Consider the following 16,151-nt stretch of genomic DNA (forward strand, 5'->3'; position numbering starts at 1 on the left):
GTTCTGGGAAGACAAGGGAGGTAGTTCAGCTGACTTTTAAAGACCAGCTAACACAAGCAGAAAATGGTGTGGGCTGAAGTCAAAACCAGGGGCTTGGGAACCCAGTCGGGAGGCTGATACAGTCCAGGTAAGACGGGGCGGTGCTCGAGATGGGAGGGGACAGATTCAGAATTTGTTCTGGACATAAAATGAACAGAACTCGCTGGGAGATTAGACAGTGGGGGTGGGGAGAAATCTAGGACAATTCCTAGGTTGTTTTCAGGTATAATATACAAACAGTAAAATTACATAGAACATGACTCCATCAGATCTGATGAATGCCCATCAAGAGCCAGAACACCTCCATGATTCTAGATCGTTCTCTTCTGTCCCCTCCCAGTCAAACCCCTTCCGCCCAAGGAGCAACTACTGATCTGATTTCCAGTCGCACAGAGTAGTTTTGCTTCTTCTAGAAAGTCTTACAAGTGGGATCATCCATCATGCACTTGTGTGTTTCTGGCTTTTCTCTCAGCACGCTGCATGTCAGACTCACCCTCACCGCCCGTGTCGGCAGCTTGCTCCTTCTCGTCGCTGAGCGGCCTCCGCCGCGTGGATGTGTCGGTCTGTCCAGCCACACCCTCACTGGGGGCACCCGAGCTGCCCCCAGGTTGGGGCTGCCATCAGGAAGGCTGTTACGACATTCTCGTACAAAGCCTGTTTGTTTGCGGACGTGTGTTCTCACGTCTCTTGTATAAGCACCTAGAAACGGAACTTCTCAGTACAGAGTGGACGTACATCCAACTTCTTAAGAAACCACTGGCTTTCTGAAGCGGCGGCACAACACACTCCTCAGCTCTCCCGAGGTCGCTCCCCCTCCTTGCCCCGTCCCCTCTGCGGCCTGTCTCATGCTGTGTGTTCACTCAACAAACACCTAAAGGGCGGACGAGAAGAGGCTGGGGCGGCCAGGGCTCTGGGCAGGGGGATCAGCACAGCTCCTGAGGTGGGCGCGCGTACTCAGGCCCTGTGGGAAATGGCAAGCAGTGTGGATTTTCTTCTAAGTACTATGAGAAACTGCTAAAAGATCTTAAGTGGGACAGAGACAGGTGACTCCTGGCTGCTCTGGGCAAAGTGGAATAAAGACAGACAGGAGGAGCCAAGAGAGGAGGCAGCCCGGAGGGTGGCGGCCGCACAGCAGACAGGCAGGCAGACCGTGGACACAGCACTGGCGGGAGCTTGCTGGTGGGTAAGGTGCGGGGGTGCTAAGAGAAAAGGAGAAATCTGACTTGAGACGCTGAGTGGATGATAAGCCTCCTGGGAAGAAGGGAACAAGTAGAGGAGTTTGAGGAACGCGTGCTGTGTTGGACCGTGAAGCTCGGGTCACCGGTGAGACATCCTAGCAGCGGCGTCAAGCACGAGCTGGAGGAGCTAGGAGAGGTCTGGCTGAGGATACCAACGTGGAGTGGTCAGCTTATGGACCATCGTGAAAGCCTGAGGATGTCTGAGAACACCAGGGACAGCGCCCAGAGAATGCCAATGTCAAGTACATGGGGAGGGATGAGCCACAGAGGTGGGAAGAGACAAGTGAGAGCCAAGTGGGTGATGAGGAAGTAAACAGTCCTTTGAGAAGCCTCCTGTGACCTTTCATGTTAAGGTGACACACCATGCTGCAGCTCCGGGGGTCCCCACCCCCACCCTGGCCATGGCACTTTTGATACCCCTGTGTAACTGCCTTTCCCCACCGGGCGGACAGACAGCTGAGGATGCACAGGCACTAAGTTCGGCAGGAGCCCGTCTTGCTCGAGTCCAGTGTCTTGGTACCCGGCACAGGGCGGAACGTTTGGGGACCACTGCCATGCAGTGCGCGTCGCCCGTGGGTGGTGCGCTCCACTGCGGGCTCTCCCATCTGGGCACCGCCCAGTGGTCCTGAAGACGGGACACCTCCACTTCACGTACGAGGAAACCGGCTCCCGCAGGACGCCCAAGGTCGCCGCTGGTAAGTGATGGCGCCAGGCTGAGGCCACACATCCTCCTTCAGGTGCTCTGCTGCCTCCGTAACGTGCCCGCCACGGGCACTCTTACAGCCGAGCGCCCTCTCACCCCACTGCCAAGGGCGCAGAGAGGCCGCCCTCAGGCCGCCGGCCCACCAGAGCACCGAGCCAGGGAGATGTCCAGTCAGGGAGATGTCCGGGGAGGCAGGCCTGCTCCTCGAGGACCCCTACCGTTGTCAGGCCCAGCGAACCAGCTCCGGGCTCCCAAAGCAATGCCTCGTACCCAGGGAGACTTTAAATGCAGAAGTGCAATCCTCCCTGAACAGGGGTCTGGAGGTGAAAAGTTAGGGCTCCTAGGGCCTCAACTCAAATTCTAGAACTCAGTTTTAAGCCGCACAGCAGAAATCTCCCCCTGCAGCTGCAGGGCCTCGTTCTAACGCCACAACTCCTGCCAGACACGGCACAGGGCTTCTCCACGAAGTCCGTCCTGGCCCAAGGCACACCCAGGGTGAAGTCGATGAGGCCTAAGACGCCAACGCTGCACGTCTTTGTGAAAATTTTCTTTGTCCACCCTCTGCTTTCAAGGTGGGTGCGCAGCCTCTCTCCTGACTTAAGACCGGAACGACACAGGCTCTTCGCCTGAGTGAGTGCATCAGCACCCAGAGGCTCCCTTCCTTCATCTACTCAAGAGCAACGGCCAGCTGCTCTGGGGAGAGCATGGGCCATGGCGGGAAAGAATGGGGCCCTAGCCCGGACTCTCCGTGTAAAGCCGCGTAACGAGGGACAAGTCACCGCCTTCTCGGCACCTCTCCTGAGCTGCAGAGCCAAAAGGCTAGCCCAGACAATCCCCTAGGTTTCCTCGCGCTCCCCATGTAACTAACTCCACAAGCAGAGCGCACAGAAAGGGTGGGTGAGGGTACGTGTGCAGGACGCCGGCCAGCTGGTTGGGAAAGGCGGGGTTAACCATGAACCCCTTGGGCTATGGTTAACGAAGCCGTCTGACCTGTGCTGTTCCCTCCCAGGCCAGAGCCCCTGCCCTCAGGCCTCCTGCGTCCCTCCACGGCCCCGCCCTCGCAACCCAAGGTCCACCCAGTGGCTCTGGATCCTTCACGTGAAGCAACACCCAGCACAGTGCCGTGCATGCAGGTGTCACTCGCGGCTGCGGGCTTCATCTGGGGCTTTAACAGAGTACGATGATTACAACACCGTGATCCAATCCCCATGAAGAATCGTACACACAACTAAAAGATGTTTCTAATAACGCCTAGCACCAACCAGTATCTTCACATAGTTCTACTTTTTTTTATTGGCATGATTAAGAAAAGCAGACGAAATTCCTCTTTCTTACCCTTTACAACACAGGTGGCCAAACACAAAGCCCATAGGTTGAATCCACCCTCCACCTTGTTTTATCCAGCCCAGCACCTTGTTTCTACTGGGTGGCAATGCCAAGCTCTCGCTTAACTGTTAAAGAGTAGTTACATTTGTACAGCCCTAAAATGACATTCGGCCCTCTGAGGGCAACCGTGAGGCTGATGTGGCCCCCAGTGAAAGTGAGTTTGACACCCCCGCTTTACAAGGCACCACTGACGACCCCTTGCAAGCTCTTTTGAGCTAGGTCTCCATTCACAAAGCATAAGGGTATGAACACAAGGAAGACTTCAAGCAACCACCTCTATAGTTTGGAGTGACTGCTCAAGATGCTCAGGACTAAAGCAAGTCATTTACTGTGTTTAATGCCACTTCCACCCACCCCACAGATCACGTCCGACTGCCCTGCCGGCAGAAGAGGCTTCAGAAAAGCGAGCATTCTCACCACCGCTCGGAGTCGCACCCCCCGAGTCACTATCATATTGTCTCTGTATTCTCTTAATAGCTGTTATCACCACCTGACACTCACGTTGATGTACTGTTTACAGCCTGTCTCCAGAGCAGGCTCCTTCTCTATCCTGCTCACCACTGCGTCTCCTCTGCTTAGAACAGGGTCTGCAAACACTCTGTTAATGAAAATTAGAACACGACACTCAGAGACCTCAATCCAGGTTCAAGGGTGTGATGCTCAAACATGGAACCGTCTTCCCATCAGGCTGACAGTCACGTGTTCCGGCGAACGTCCATCCTTCCCTACAGAACAGCTTCCACGTGCACACTGCAACACGGACGCTTTCCACTGCAGTTAACGTCTCCCTTCTTAACGTCCCCAGAACGAAGCCTCACGTATACCGATAAGGCACGGCAAACCTTCGAGTTCACCTTCCCGCTGGGCTGTGTGCATTACTCACAAAGCAAACACCACTCTGACACAGAAAAGCCCCGACCGCACTTGTTGCCATGAGAACCTTTTCCCCACACTGCACGATGCACAGGCGTCGGCACTAAGAGGACTTCGACGGCCTAACTAACAATAAGCAACTCTCCAGTCTAAGTGCAGTGTGCCCAGACTGTCCGCTGTGAAAGCCTTGATTTCATTATGTAGTTGAACTATTCAGGTGTGAACTGTACGGGTCCACTTATACACACTTTTTTTTCCCGATAAATACTGTAAATGTATTTTCCTTATGATTTTCTTTTCTCTAGGTTAGCTGGTTGTTAAGAATGCAATACATAAGACAGATACGAAACATGTTAATCAACTGTTTATGTTATTGATAAAGCTTCTGGTCAACAGCAGGCTACTGGTAAAGTTTGGGGGCAGTCAAAAGTCATATGCCAGGGGGTGGGTCAGCCGCATTATATCTCAAATGTATAACACTGATGTACAGCTTTGCTCCGATGTAAACAGGGTTCTGTTGTTTTGCTTTATTTTGTTATTTTTACCTCCACAAAAAGCAAACAAAGGCAGCAGAGTCAGAAGCCCCAGACAGATCTCATGAGCACTGAGGTGCCTAGAATATTAAGTCCCCATGAGGAAGAGCACCTAAGGCATGCTGGAAAAAGAACTGTCCTTTGTAAATGTACCTTTGGCGTCCCATCTGGTCAAACTGAGAGCGGTCCCCAGACAACATGATTCCTGTGCACTGTCAACCAGTAACTGAACAGAGACGGCCCTTCACACGTCACCGTGTATCCCTCTTCAGGCTGATCAAGATTTCAGCTCCGGACAGAACAGCAGAAATGGGGATGCAAGAGAAACGTTTTAGATTAAATCTCAGGTGCACTGGCACAAGTGGCCAGGTGTGGGGAAAATGAAAGTTCAGAAAACTCCCAGAGGTCACTAAACCGCGTGGCACAGTCACAAAGATCATGCTTTCCATTATTTTGTCCAAGTCCAGATTTGAGGTTCATTATAACTTTAAAAAAGAAAATATGGATTTCAAGACCAATCTACCAGGATCTGACTTTGCCCTGAGCAGGCACTGAGCTATACTGGAACTAGTAAAGGCTCTGGAGCGGGGGGGGGGGGGGGGGGGGGGGGGGGGGGGGGGGCGTGGGGGAGGAGCGGGGGGGGGGGGCGGGGGTGGAGAACGATGATGACGGTCACATCCCTGACCCCTCATCAGCTCTATGACCTCTCAGAAAAAGGAGAGAGGATCAACCTCTCAGGTATGCTGGGTGGCTTTGGCTTTTTTTTTTTTTAATCCTCACCTTATTGATTTGAGAGAGAAAGGAAGGGTGGGGAAAAGAGAAAAAACACACTGATGTGAGAAACATCAACTGGTTGCCTCCCATATGCGCCCCTGACCAGGGATAAAATCTGCAACCAGGTATGTGCCCCGACCAGGACCTGGACCTGCAACCTGCTGGTACACGGGGCGATGCTCAACTGAGACACCTGGCTGGGGCTGGGTGGGTTTTTTTTTAAGGCAACTTAAAATACCTTGAACAGGACTTAACATACTGAATCTTTTTTAAAACAAACAAACAAACAAACAAACAAACGTTAGTATCCTTTCCTGTGTACACGAAGAGAAGGCTGACCTCACCAGAAGTAGTCCAACTCTAATTTCCAGGTCTAACTAGATGCGACTACATTCTATCCCATTCCACTAAAAGGTTACAAAACCTAAAACCTAAAAGATGTCTCCTCCCATCTCAGTACCTCAGCAACCTTCTCTCACGTATATAAACACACACAAATTACCTTTGTAGAATAACAGTGTTGTAACTTTTCCTTGTAACAGTAACATACATGTGATAACTACTTGCAATTCGAGGAACTAGGGTTCTTAAAACTCCACACCAAACAAGGTCATAATTTAAATACCAATGCAGACTAAGTTGCTTATTTTGGGAAACTCCAAGTAATTGATAGCTGTGTAGATGTATAAAAGCGCCTACTTATGTGACAGGCTTGATGTGAGATGTTAACGCACAAGAAAGATTCCACCCATCTGTCTCCAAAGCCAACAGCATGAGCACATGAGCACACTCACCAGCGCGGCCTCCCTTTTCCCAGCAGCGTCTAGGCCCACAGTGGAGGGTGTGCTCAGGAAGGTGACTGAATTGCACGGGGCACATGTCCTTCAAGCATCGCAGTACAAGAAATAACCTAACGCAAGACCAACTTCTGAGGTTGGTCTTCAAGGGCCACCCAGTCTGGAAGCTGGGCCTGAGGCTCTCCCACACCACAAAAATCAGGGAAACTAACTGGGGTTCTTCCGCATCTGAGAGGAAGCATCTGGCCACCATTAAAGAATAAACTGGGGATGCAAATAATCAGTGCACCCCGAGGTGAGAGTTAATTCCACTAGCAAACCATCTCACAGGACATACATATTACGGAATTCCGCTTTATTTCTACTCTGAGAATACTGATGTTGGAAATTTCAAGTGAGCCAAATGCCAAATATCCCTTGAAAGAATGTTAAATCCCTCCCCATCCACTGCACGGAAAGGCCTTGGCACACCTCGGAGCCCACACCCCGCTGACCAAGACACACCTGCATGATCCACAGCTTCCGGTGGTCGAATGTTCCCTGAAAATTTTTTTCCTGAGAACTTCTTGCACAAAGACCAAAAATTCAAGACACATTCAGCATGGGCTAGGAGATAATACACTTTCTGAAAAGCACAGAACGTCTAGGATTTAAGAAAAAGCTGTACCCAGACCAAGTTTCATGCTCTGCTGGAGCAGGAAAAGGCTGGACGCTAAACAGGGAGGCAGGCTCTCAAGAGCCAGGTAAGGCCCGGCTTGCCCTTTCTCTGGAAGGAGGCTTCTGGCTGAAACAAAAGCACAGAATGGGAGAGACAAGAACAAAACAACTAGCCAACCCGCCCCCCCCCCCCGAATGTTTGCTCTGGAAGAGACTTCTCACTTAAGAGATGAGGAAACTGGAACCGTGAGGAGGCAGGTAACTTGGCCGAGGTCACGGTTCACCGGTGACAAAGCTGGAAGACAGACTCCCGGTCTCCCAGGTCCGGGCTTCAGCGCAGTTGCCCACCCCGCCGAGCCGCCACCCCACGTAAGACGTTTCATAAAACTCTTCACTGAGGCTGTTAACATAAGGGTCCAATTATCATCCAAAGATCTGCCCGTTAGATAATAGCTCCAAAATTCCATCCATTTTACAGCAGTTACCAGAGTCATCTAATCTTCGAGAGACGGAGGGGGGAGGAGCAGAGGGAAGGGGGGGGGGCGGAAGCCTAATGTCCTAATTTTGATCTGTCCCCTAAAGGCAAACTCAAGGGTTTCACGCAGGCAAACAGTGCTCGTATCCACAACCACAAAAACAGACAATAATCCCCACCCACAGGCCCAGGAAGGCGGCTGCTCCTCGGCACCCCCCACCCCCACCCCAACTCACTCAATTCCACTCCCATCCCGGCGTGCAGGAGACGTTCCACCTCCCGCCGCCGCCGCCGCCGCCGCCACAGCGGGCAGGGCCGGACCAGGCACTTTCCTCCAACGCCACCTTCCCCCTCGGAAGGGAAGGGAAGCCGAGAGCCAAGGGCCCCCCAAACGAACGCGCTCTCGCACGCGGGGACCACCGCATCAAACACCCCGCCCTGCTCCCCGCCGCGGGGAAGGGGGAGAAAACCCCACGCAGGAAGTGTGTCCTGCGCTCCGCTCCCCGCCCCTCCCCGCGCCGGGACCTTGCGCCCTGCCAGCCGGTACCTGCCCTCCGCCCCCAACAGGCGCGAAGCGGCCGCGTCCACATGGCTTCAGGTGCTCACAAGGCAGCAAGCGGGACCCTGTCCCCTTTCGCGGCCGGGGCGCGCTCCGACTCCCGGGCGCCCCCGCGCCGCTCCAGTCCGCCCGGCCGGCCCATCCCGCCCAAGCCCGGCCCTCCGCCCGCCGGCCTCGCCCCCAGCCCGCGGAGAAGCGGCGAGCGCGGCCAGGTCCCCCGAAGCGGCCAGGGGCCCCGGGGCGGGCGTGTCGCTGACCCAGCCGCCCCCCCGTGTGCGCGCCCTGCTCGCACCCGCCTCCTAGGCGCCCGAGGCTACGACGAGCAGGTACCTAAACCACCCCACCCCGGCACCCTCGGCTAGGGCCGGTGCCCCGGCACTGCGGGACTCTCAGGCCGGACCGAGGCACCGCACGCGGATGCCAGGCCGGGCCACTTCCCCTCAGCAACCCTAGACCAGGCCCGGCCAGCACCCTCTCCGCCCTCCGGGTCGGAACCGGGCGGGGCCGTTCCCCTCGGCACGCCGGTCCCGGTCGCGGAGGGACAGGGATCTCAGCACTCCCGGGTCGGGCCCGGCAAGGACCTCTGCCCCCAGCTGGCCCCCGAGACCAGACACCCCGGCCGGGCCCTAGCCCTGGCGCCAGCCCCCTCAGTCCTGACCTCTGCCCTTTACCCCTCGCCCCCCGGCCCGGGCGGCGGGTTACCTGCGGGGAGCCCCCTCCCCGGTCCTCGGCCTCGGCGCGGGGGCGGGAGGGGAGGGAGCGGCGGCGGGCGGTGCTGCGCGGGGTGGGGGTGGGGGAGCCTCCGCCGCCTCCAGCTCAGGCGCCCGGGACGGCGGCGGGGCGGGCCGGGGCCGCGGCCCCTGGAGGCTCGCTCCGGCCCGCGCACTCGCTCCCCAGTCGGGCACGCCTCAGGGCGGGCTCCCCCGACGGAGGCCGCGGCCGCCTCGCAGGGGCCGAAAGCCGCTCGATTCGGGATTTTTTCTCTCCATTCTCCCAACACACAGGAAATAACAGAGCGTCAGGTGACGGCGCGCGGCCAATGGGGAGGCGCAAGGCCGCACCGCGCGGGCGGGCGGGAGGGCGCGCGGCGGGGGCGGGGCGCCAGGGGGCGGGGGCCGGCGCGCGGCGCGCGTGCCCACCCGCGTGCGGCGGCGCCTAGGCCTGCGCCCCGCTCGGCCGACCCTGGCTCCGCGACCCCGAGCGCGCGGGGTTCCTCTCCGCAGCTGCGAAGCGCAGCGCGGCCGGCTCGCTGCTTGCCCAGTGCCATCTTGGCCCGCAGCTCCCGTCCGTCCGCCCTGGCAGTGGCCACAAGCCAACTTTCTGGGGAGTTAGCGGCCCGGAATGTCTCTTTGGGCTTTCTAGAGTTCCCCGAGGTCTCCAACGCCACAATCACGTCTCTGGCAGCCGGGGGGGGGGGGGGGGGGGGGGGGGGGGGGGGGGGGGTGGGGGGGGGAGGGGGGTGGGGGGGGGGGGGGGGGGGGGTCCGCGGGCCACTGCCCGACCTCCTCTCGTAACCTGTCCATAGGGCTTGGTATGGGGGCGGCTCTTGCCAGCCAGACGCTCTCACGGCCCCGCCGCAGACCTGGTTCCTTAGCCGCCTCCACCCTTCGCCCTGCGTGTCCTTGAAGACTTGGGCCCTCAGTTCCTTTGCTTTCATTAGGCGAGGTGTGGGGAGGCCCACCAACTTCTCAGGTAAAATATAGGCTCGCCAAATGTCAGTTGCCCTCGCTGCAGGGGCATTAAAACCTGCAATGCCTGGTTGACCGGACCCAGAGTCCAAAATTAATTTAGAGATAAGGTGGGGGATTTGTGGTGCCAAGGCCAGGCTGTTTCCAGACTTCCTTTGCAAATCCTACATGTGTTTCACGGAGCAAAGGGATGGCTTGACTTTTTTTTTTTTTAATGTCAGTTGTAGAACTGAGATATTTGTGTAGGGTGACCCACCGCTACCAAAGTGAGGCCTGTGATGATGTGGTGGTGGGGTTTGTGATCCTGCCTGTGACTCACCTGGATACCTGGCCAGGTTTCTCCCCCCACGCTGGGCCTCAGTTTCTCATTGGCGCAATGGGAACAGGAGAGATCCCTAACGTTGGCTAAATTTCTCATTCTAAAGTAGGTTACATATCCCCGAATGTTGGAGTCGTTCCTTTTCTGAAGCAACGAACTGGAAGTAAATTGGAGTCTGAAGATGGCTTTGCGCAGCAGGTGGAGGCGCATCCTGGGGCTCAGGTTTAGGTATTATTGAGGTGCACAGCTCCCCAGGGCCCGGCTCTGCCCTTCACCTCCCCTTCACCTAGCAGACTCCTTAACATTTTGCCTTGCCTCAGGCCACCAAGGAGGGTCCACAGCCCGGCTGTGGCCACACCTATCCCCACCACAGGGATGCCAGGCAGGGCATGAGGGTAGTTCCACCACCTCAGGAGGATGTGAGTGGGGAAGACATTGTATCTCCTGGCTCCTGTCCAGTCTCACGAAGTGGGGGCCAGGTCCCACGCGGGTCAAGGCCATTCCTGAAGACCTGCTTCCCAACACTCCTGCGTTCCAGGTGGGGTGCGGCTCTTCCGGGGCAGAGCTGAGCAGGCCGTCAGGCCTGCCCTTTGGCTGTTCCCATTGTTCTGTGAGTTTCATTTTCAATTCTTTGGCACATTCTTTTAAAGACCAGTGCTGGCTTCTGCTTACATCAGGGCCGCAGAGGGAAAGGTTGGGGGGACTCTTAACACAGAACCATGTTTTGGACAAACATGAAAGGATGCAGGGGAGCCTGTCGAACCCGGGGTTGGGGGCACCCTCAATTCTCGAGAGAGCTCATGAAGGAAAGGGAAACCCTCTTCCTTGAAGTCCCGCCCCGTCACTCCCCCTTCCTCTCCCCTCTCCCCAGCTCACTCAGGTTCAGACCTGCGGACTGGAACACGAAATGGGTGGTGAAAGGGTAAAAGAATGCGGCCAGATAACTGGAATCCGGGCTCTTGTCTGCTCCTGGCTTCTGTCCTGGGACTGACCTGGGAGCCCCTCCCCCCCTCTGGATCCTGCTGGAACATTGCCCAGCCAACCTCCACCAGGAAACTTCCAGTCCTAGGGCCAGCCAGCCTCAGCTTCTTCAACCCTTGGCAGTCTGTCACTGTCCCTTTTGGTACCATTTGGAAAAGGACATGCGGGTGGTTTCCGCCAACAGACAGATCGGGGTACCCTTGGCTGGTGTGGCCTTTGAGAATTGACTTCACTTCTCTGAACTCTGGTTTCCTCAGCTATGAAACGGGGATAATATGACCTCCCTCATAACATAGGTATTATGAGAATCTGGAGATCTGCATAAAAATTCAGGACTAGCCGGCACATGTTAGCAGTGGCCACAGTTCTGTGATGGGTGGACACAGTATGACACATGAGCAGACAGAGGCTCGAGAGATTGAGTTGCCGCCCAGAGCCCTGCAGTGGCTGGAGCTCAGTCAGTAACTGGGAGCCCCCCCAGCCCCCACCCCCGCGATCATGTTAGCTAGCACCTTCTGCTGTTCTCTCACTGTTTCATGTGCGAGCGTCTGTTTTTTCTTTCCAGCTTTAAGAAAAAGATACCTAGATTCATTTTTTTCCCTCTTTCCAAACCCAGTCCACTCAAAAAGTACTTATTGAACTGAATCAGTGGTTTCATTTCCAGAAGCAAAATTAATCCTTTCCCTCCTCCTCTGGCTCAGAGATAGCTTTTGGAAACCCTGTGTCACTCCCTTTATTACAAACTCCTCTGCCCTCCTCCAGGCGCCCGGGCCACTCCGGGATTACAAATGGAGCCTTCTGCCTCCAGGTCACGATTCCGCTACCATGTTCAGTGCGGATTGATTGAGGAGACCGGCCCTGCCCGGCAGATCAGTGACTTGTGCGGCGAGCCGCCTGTCGTGCCTTCAGTGGCGGGCGGACGTCCTTCCTCTCGCTGGCAGGCTTTCTTGCACACACGTGCATTCCTCACCTTTTCTCCTTGAAAACGGGCCCCGGCTTTCCTTCCTTGTGGGAGGGGCCTCCTGCCAACTCGAGCACACCAGGGGGTTGGCCTGGAATGCTGGCTCCTGTTCTCCAGAGACAATGGGCAGGGGCCTAGGGTTTCGGAGGGGGACCCCCGCACAGCACCCTGCAGAGCCGGTCCCAAGCCAGGCACTTGCCCCGTGCAAAGCAGAGGAAGCAGAGGACACAAACAGCAGGGTGGCCAGATCCTTTGTGGCACGCTTCATTCCACACACAGCACCCGCTGGGATATGGAATATGCTAGGTTGTCGGCACTGATGGCATAGGGGCTCGGGATAAGTCTGTCTGGGGCAAAGTCAGGGCCAGCTCCCAAGCTGAAGGGGTCAAGGAGGCTCCAGAGGGCCAGGGAATACCCGACGTGGCAGGGTGGAGACAGCCACCTGCTCTTCGCAGGAGGGCTGTGCCCAGTGTAGCGCTAGGGGAATGCGAGATGGGACTCAGAGGAGGGCAAGGGCGGGATCCTGCAGGGTGGTATCTGTGACATGCATGGCGTGGATCTATATCATAGGACCTCACAGTGACCTCTGCTCAGGTGTGCCCCACCCCCCAGGATGGAAGCTGTGGCTCCCTTCTTAGCTCCCACTGGTCACACTGGCCTGTGTATAGGACTGTGTCCCTCCTCCCGGGAGTGTGAGCATTGGCAGGGCAGACACCTCTGCTTCCCCCAGGCCCCGGCACCCTGTGCAGGGTAGGGGACTGCACCCACAGCACTGTCCCTACAGCCCAGAGAAATCCCAGGGTTTCTGTGAACAGGCGCTGTGCATCTGCAAACAGTGTGACGAGGCTGGCACTGCCATCAGCCGCACTTTACAGACGGGGCCGCTGAAGACGCACAGAGAGTTTAAGTTGCTTGTCCAAGTCACACAGCTTGGGAGAAGCCGAGCTGGGATTTGATCCCAGGTCTTCAGAGGTTCCGCTTCTAACCACTAGCTCCCAGCGCTCGGTAAACACTGGAAAGATGGAGGGACACAGACGGTTGGTGGGCCCCAGAGTCTGCAGGCGGACAGGGAAAGAGATGTGAGAGGACAGCAGGGTTGGCACCAGCTTCTCCCCACAGGTGACATGGTATCCCCCAGGCTGGGCAGCTGGCCTGCCCAGCAAGTGGCACTGCTGTCCGTCAGCACTCATGTGCCCACAGGTGAGCAGAGAGAGAACAGCAGGGGAGACCCAGCTGAGCAGCTGGAGGCCCTTGCAGCCTGGCCCCACGGGACAGCACCCTGTCGGTCCACTCGGCGCTCCTGCTGCTAGGGGCCCGACTCTCCCGGGGCAGCCCCTGGCATGGTGGCCCAGTGCAGGTCACAGCAACGTGTGCCCTTCAGCAAATTCTCCAAAGGCTCTGATCCGAATTTCTTCATCTGGAAAGTGTAGCAGGTGGGAGGAGGGGCCGAGTGGTCTGCAGCCTCCAGGGAATCAGGGCCCTTACCTGGCTGACCCCACTCACCCCTCCCAACAGCCTTAGGAGTCAGGGACTGTCCCCGCCGTGGTACAGACAGGGAAAGGGGCAGAGAGCTTAAGAGACATCCCAGAGTCACACAGCTAGCGAGCAGCAGAGCTGGGCTCTGAACTCAGCCTCTCGCCTCCCGAGCCCCGCGGAGTCACGCAGAGCACTACAGAGGCTCGCGGTGAAAGGGAAGTGACCTAACCATCCTGGTGACAAAGGCACGTTCTGACCACTTCACCTGCATTCACCTGCTTAACCCTTATAGCGGCCCTGTGAGGCGGGTACTGTTATTACCGCAGCTTGCAGATGAGGAAACTGAGGCCCGGAGCCACTGGGAAGGGGCGGGGTTGGAATCTGCAGCCGGGAGGGCTGGGCTGCAGGCTCCTGTGTCGTTTTATCACCGGATAACAATGGGGAGGGTCCTTTCCATTGGGATTATTTCTGCTTGAAAGCCCGAGACTTTTAGCCCCATCTCTGTGGGGCTCCACGGGAAGGCAGTGCCTCATGCTGAGGCATGCTGGGAAAAGACTTTGTTCTATCCTGTTCTGTTGACATGCTCTTCATTTTAAGCCTGAAACCCGAGCTTCCTGCGAAGGATTCAAACCAGGGAGAAAAGCGCAGCCATGATACAGCCACCGCTTCTAAGCCTCAGCGGTCCCTGTGCTTGGGGCTCCACGTGCGCCTGCGCCCCCAACTCTCCCAGCGCCCGCGCGGCTCCCACTCCACAGCTGAAGAAACTGAAGCCCAGAGTTGCTAGCAAGATGCCCGAAGGTGCACAGCTGCTAAGGCAGATCTGGGACTTGTCCCCAGGCGCTTCCGGCGAATCCCGCCTCTCCGGTCCACATCAGCTGCGCCCCGCCCGGGGGGGGAGGCGCGGAAGTGGTTCTTGCTTGCTAGGCCTTGACGGGAAGGCTTCCGCTCGTCTACCACAGCCTGGTCCCTCGGGGTCACGATTCCTGGACCACTGGGAAGGCACCGGGACACACAGGTGCAGAGATGTGACGCTGGATGCTGCCTCCTCATCTGGGAAGCTAGAAACGTGGGCATCAACGCTCCCGCCACGCCGTCTCTCCTCCCGTGCCTTAGCAATGGCTCCCTCGCCACCAAGGTGATTGTCTTCTGGAAGCAGCCGTGCCACGTGAGGTTCCTCGTCACTGCCCCCACCTCCCTGGCGGGGTAACTGCCAAGGCGCATGTGGTTCCAGGGAAAGAGAAAGTAGCAGCGTCGACGGCTTCTCCAGCACCCAGCCAGCCGGCCCTCTTGGCTGCAGCAGCCCCTCTGCGGGCCCACCCCTCCCTGCGGCGGGCTCATCAGTTACCCGGAGCCAGCTGTGAGCCTACTCCCCTGGCTCCGAGGTTTTCAGTGGGTTCCAAGTGACTTCACACTTCAAGTCGATTCTCATGCACCTGGAGCACAGAGCCTCATCTGACCCAGCTCAGTTCTCCAGCCTTCTCTCACATGTCCCATCCTGCCTCTTCGCCAAAACAAATGAGCTGTATTCCCGCCATGTGCCCACCTGTGCCCTGCAGCAGGAAGCTCTTCCTCTTCGCTACGGATCGAAATGATCCCTCTTTCAAGTTATACTCAAACGCCACCACCTCCATGAAGCCTTACCTTAATGCTAATCATACAGTCACTCAACAAACATTAGCTGAGCCCTTTTCATATGCCAGGCAGTGAGCCCAAGGGTCCCTGTTGTCATGGAGCCTACAGTTCTAAGGGGCCATTAGCGAGAATAACTTATCACATATAACAATCATTCGGTAACAGCCACAACGTACAGTAGTAAGAAAGCATGGCAGGTGCACAGAGGGTATATAATGGGACCCTGGGTCTTGGGGACCCAGGACACTTGAGACGAGAGCTGAAGGACAGATAGGGAGTAACTCTAGGATAAGGCTGCAAGAGCTCCAGGTGGCAGGCACAGCACGAGCAAAGGCCCTGAGGCAGCAGGGAGCAAGCAGACTTCCGGGAAGGGAAAGGAGGCCAGTGCGCATTTGCGAAAGGAAAAGCCAGAGATGCAGCTGGAGCAAGGCAGTGCAGGCCACAGGCTTGGGGACTCGTTCCCACGGGGAAGGGGGACCTGCTGAAGGACTGCAGGCAGAGGAAACAGTCAATATGCCTTTATAACGACCCCGCCAGCTGCCCTGTGGCCGAGCATCTTCTGGACAGTCCAGGCTTTGCGTCGGGCCGCTCCTGAACCTCAGGCATTTGGTCATTTGGGTGGGGTTTTCAGGTCCCTCCTCCGGGACTGCGTTCTCAAGGGCAGGGCTGACCCCCAGCTCCCCCCCCCCCCCGGCACGCCCCGCACGTGAGCCGACACAAAACACTGCGCCACAAACCGACAGAGAGCACGAGGCACTTACCAGCATTTCCCCTGGAAGGGGCCAGGCTGCCTGAGGGGCCTTCCACGTTCTCTGGAAATCACAAAAGTCAAGGGTTTTAGTAAGGCCGCTCCCTGCTCAGGGCGCCCTGCGAGCAGAGCCGGCGTCCCACCGACATCCACACCCCGGGTCAGGGCCCAGCGTGACAGCGCCGGTGGCCGTTTCCTGAGCGACAAGAGCAGAACCAAAAGCCCTCCAGGTGCTTGTGCGTTTACAAAGCACGCTGCGCACCAGCAGTCTCGCCCAGGGTCGGCCCTCCTGGGGGTACAGTGACTGCTCCG

At 57.1% G+C, this 16,151-nt stretch overlaps 1 protein-coding gene and 1 long non-coding RNA gene across 2 annotated transcripts in view; one reads left to right on the plus strand and one right to left on the minus strand.

The window, feature by feature from the left end:
* The window catches only part of TCF20 (transcription factor 20), a 98,475-nt gene extending 82,560 nt beyond the window's left edge, over positions 1 to 15,915 (minus strand). Inside the window, exon 1 of the mRNA XM_036019700.1 lies at positions 15,853 to 15,915. Coding sequence (XP_035875593.1) covers positions 15,853 to 15,858 — 6 coding nt within the window. The 5' untranslated portion in view covers positions 15,859 to 15,915. The remainder of the gene's footprint in view (positions 1 to 15,852) is intronic.
* On the plus strand, positions 8,246 to 14,991 carry LOC118499200. Its single transcript, XR_004901723.1, has 2 exons — positions 8,246 to 8,360; positions 14,057 to 14,991. It is a non-coding gene; the product is annotated as an uncharacterized LOC118499200 (long non-coding RNA).
* Positions 15,916 to 16,151: the final 236 nt, after the last annotated feature.

Source organism: Phyllostomus discolor, chromosome 2 (assembly GCF_004126475.2).
Source record: "Phyllostomus discolor isolate MPI-MPIP mPhyDis1 chromosome 2, mPhyDis1.pri.v3, whole genome shotgun sequence".
NCBI lineage: Eukaryota > Metazoa > Chordata > Mammalia > Chiroptera > Phyllostomidae > Phyllostomus > Phyllostomus discolor.